The sequence below is a fragment of the Solanum dulcamara genome, chromosome 1, assembly GCF_947179165.1.
Source record: "Solanum dulcamara chromosome 1, daSolDulc1.2, whole genome shotgun sequence".
Taxonomy (NCBI): domain Eukaryota; kingdom Viridiplantae; phylum Streptophyta; class Magnoliopsida; order Solanales; family Solanaceae; genus Solanum; species Solanum dulcamara.
The window spans coordinates 75,900,167-75,903,565 of record NC_077237.1 but is presented as its reverse complement, the minus strand read 5'-3'; the positions used below and the strand labels follow the sequence as shown (position 1 = coordinate 75,903,565).

The window sequence follows — 3,399 nt, the reverse complement described above, 5'->3', positions numbered from 1 at the left end:
TTTCTGTTTTATTTTATGTTAAGGCTTGGGGGTGATGCTCAACCCCTGACTGTGCACGAGAGGTGGGAGCCTCGTGTAGGGTCTGTTCCCTCAAAAAAAAAATGCTCAAGAATTTTGAAGAAAAAAAAAAGAAGAGAGAGAAAGAGGAAGGACGGAGGGAGAAGGGTGGTGGTGGACGGTGCAGCAGCAACGGAAGGGGGACGGCGGATGGAGGACGATAGACGGTGGTGAGCTAGAGACGGGGTTTAGAGAGAAGGAAGAAAGAAGAAGAGAGAAAGAGAGAGAGAGAGAGAGGAAAATGGGGAAATTCCCGTCTCTGGTCTAGCATATTTTAAGAAAATCGATGGACAGCGTCACTCCGTACGTTGATTTTTAAAAATGTTTGACCAACATTTTGACCAAAAAAGCAATGGACTAAGCAACGTCATCCATCGCTCTTTAAAAATGTTTGACCAGTCATTTTGATCAAAAGCGACGGACTAACAAATGTCGTCTGTCGCTATGTATAATGTTTTTTTATAAATTACAATTCATTAAAAGTGACGGATGGTGTCGTAAATAATTGATTTATAAATTATTATTTTTTATTAAAAGCTATGGACGGCGTCTCCACATATATTAAATAAATAATTATTAATCACATAAATATTTGGCGCATAAATCTGTTCAACAAAAACGATTGGCATAGAGTCACTGTCCGTCGCATTTTGTAAAAAAAATAAAAAAAATGATGAACAACATCTCCTTTCAAAAGCTTCTCCGTCCATCGTTTTTTAACAGTTTTTTAGTAGTGTCAAGGTATCTTTGACTTCCTATTGTGTATTAAACTCACATAGTAATAAAAATGGATTACGACATTCCAAAATACCAACTTTTTAAACTGGTAGATTAGTCACTAATCAATATAAACCACTAACTATTCTGTATTTAAATTGTGAAATGAATGAAATTTTGATTAGCTCCACATATACTAAAGAGAAAAACAACTTGAACTATTCAGGTTTAGATGTAATTTATTGTAAAATCTTACCAAGAGTGTAGTCCGGGAGATTGCATGACCAGAAAAGCAGAAAATAAACGGTTTTCATTGCACAAATCTTATTTGATTAAGGCCAACTATTTCAGCCAACTCCATTATTTGTGAACAGACATTCAACAACATATCCAATGAAATCCCACAAATAAAGTCTGTGGAGGGGGAATGTACGCACACGTTACCATATTGTATCGTTTGAGGTTAAGCATTATTTAGTCTATAAGTAGGTATAGCCATTAAATTATTTGCTTTGCTTGTTGCTAACCCAAAGTACTCCTCAACATCCAGTTCACAAGGCTGCATACCATTTGGAAGCTCCCAATCAAAGCAATGCACCAGTTGTGCCACTATAAAGTGGACAAGGACAATTGCCAATTGCATTGCGGGACAACTTCTTCTGCCAGAGCCAAATGGTAACAGTTGGAAGTCACGTCCACGAATGTCTATGCTGCTGCCAACAAACCTCTCGGGCAAAAACTTTTCAGGCTCAGGCCAAATATTTGGATCCCTTTGAAGAGCATAATAGTTAATTATGATCCGGGATCCCTTTTGTATGTGGAAGCCATCGACTACACAATCTTCTATGGCCTCGTGAGGCGCTAGTGGCACCACGGAATGCAGCCTCATGCCCTCCTTTACAACCATGTCTAAGTACTTCAAATTCTGCAAGTCTGATTCTTTTACCATTCTTTCAAGGCCGACCACTTCTTCCAACTCTTTCTGAAGTTCCTTCATCACATGAGGGTGCCGAAGAAGCTCTGTTAGTATCCATTCTATAGCTGTTGCTGAAGTATCCATTGCTGAAATTAACATGTCCTGTTACATAAAAAGGAAACGGGGGAAATTAGTACAAACAAATCTATAATAATAGAAGTATATAAATGGGATGAAATAACGTACGAAGAGGATAGCTTTTATATGGCTACGGTCAAACTGAAATTCTGCTTCTCCTGATTGCATAATGTCCAACATGGTGTCAACAAAGTCTTTGGATTGCTTCTGATCATGAAACTGGACATGTTCATCGATAATCTTCTCAAGAAACTCATCAAATACCTTTGAAAGATCCTTGAGCCTGCGAGTGAGTCCTTGGAGATCAATTACACCAAGGAAGGGGAAAAAATCTCCTAGATTTGGAATTCCTGCTAAATGCTCAACCTCTCTAACAACAGCTTTGAATCCCCTCTTGTCCAAATCTTCGTCCATGTACTTCTTTCCAAACACCATCAAGCAAGTCAAGTCAGCATTCAAAGATGAAATCTTTGCACTAAGATCAACAACAAGGCGATCATCACGAGCTTCATTTTCAAGTGATTTGATCATAAGTTCAACTTGTTGCCTTCTCATGGATTGAAATGAATTGATCTTTTGGTTATTCAAAAGGTGCTGAGTGCACAATTTGCGCATGTTGCGCCAGTATGGTCCATACTTTGCGGATATCAGATTCTTCTGGCCATATGCCAAATACTTAGCTGGCTCGTTACAAGGCCTACTAGCAAAGATATGATCATATGTCTTGAGGAACTTCTCTGCTGTGTCTGCAGACGAGACAACGATTGTAGGTACTAGTCCCAGTCGCAGATACATAAGCGGACCATGTTTTTTGGCTAGTCTTTGTAAATCATGGTGTGGATATTTACCTAACAAGTGAAGATGTCCAATAATGGGAAGCCCCTTTGGACCTGGAGGATACCTTTTCCTATTCTGGATATTGTTTAGAAGCTCATACAAGGCATACACAATAAAAATAGCCACTAGTGTTGCCCATATCAAAGCCATGCCTAATACTTACTAACTTATTTAGCTTCTCAAAGATCTCTAATTGAAAGGTCGAGAGATCTCAATCTTATAACGGCTGGTATCATAGAAAAGTCAATGCATTATTTGGGTGTGTTTGGTGATGTTAGAAAGTATATTTCAGAAAATGGCTTCCCTAATAAAACTAGGAAAAACAAGTTTCATAAGTGACATTTCACATTAATAGTCACCTACGTAACTACCATCCAACACAACTCACCTACACCGCCTCCACTCCTACCAATAACTATCCCCCACACTCAGGCGTGGATCTACATGGTGGTCAGGGATTCATCCGAACCATCTTGGTAGAAAAATTACACTCTATATATAAGATTAAAGCTACTAATATTATCCTAAAATTGTAATATTTTTTTTATCAACTTCCTATTTGTTAACTAATCAACTTTAAATACATAATTTCTTTGTTTCAACAAATCATTTTGGATATCGAAAGTATACATATAAAATAATAAATGTGTCACCTATAGAATCAACGGAGTTTATAGTGCAAGTGGCAAAAGGGTCATATATATTCTACGTGTTTTTCGTTTGTTTCTAATTGT

General features: G+C 37.8%; 1 protein-coding gene across 1 annotated transcript; it reads right to left on the bottom strand.

Annotated features, from left to right (window-relative positions):
- Nucleotides 1-1,176: 1,176 nt before the first annotated feature.
- On the bottom strand, nt 1,177-2,839 carry LOC129888903 (cytochrome P450 71AU50-like). The gene is made up of 2 exons (XM_055963967.1): nt 1,937-2,839; nt 1,177-1,852 (listed from the first exon to the last, which is right to left on the bottom strand). The coding sequence occupies exons 1-2, from the start codon at nt 2,813-2,815 to the stop codon at nt 1,238-1,240; spliced, it is 1,494 nt and encodes a 497-aa protein (XP_055819942.1). The 5' UTR covers nt 2,816-2,839; the 3' UTR covers nt 1,177-1,237.
- Between the last annotated feature and the right edge of the window lie 560 nt (nt 2,840-3,399).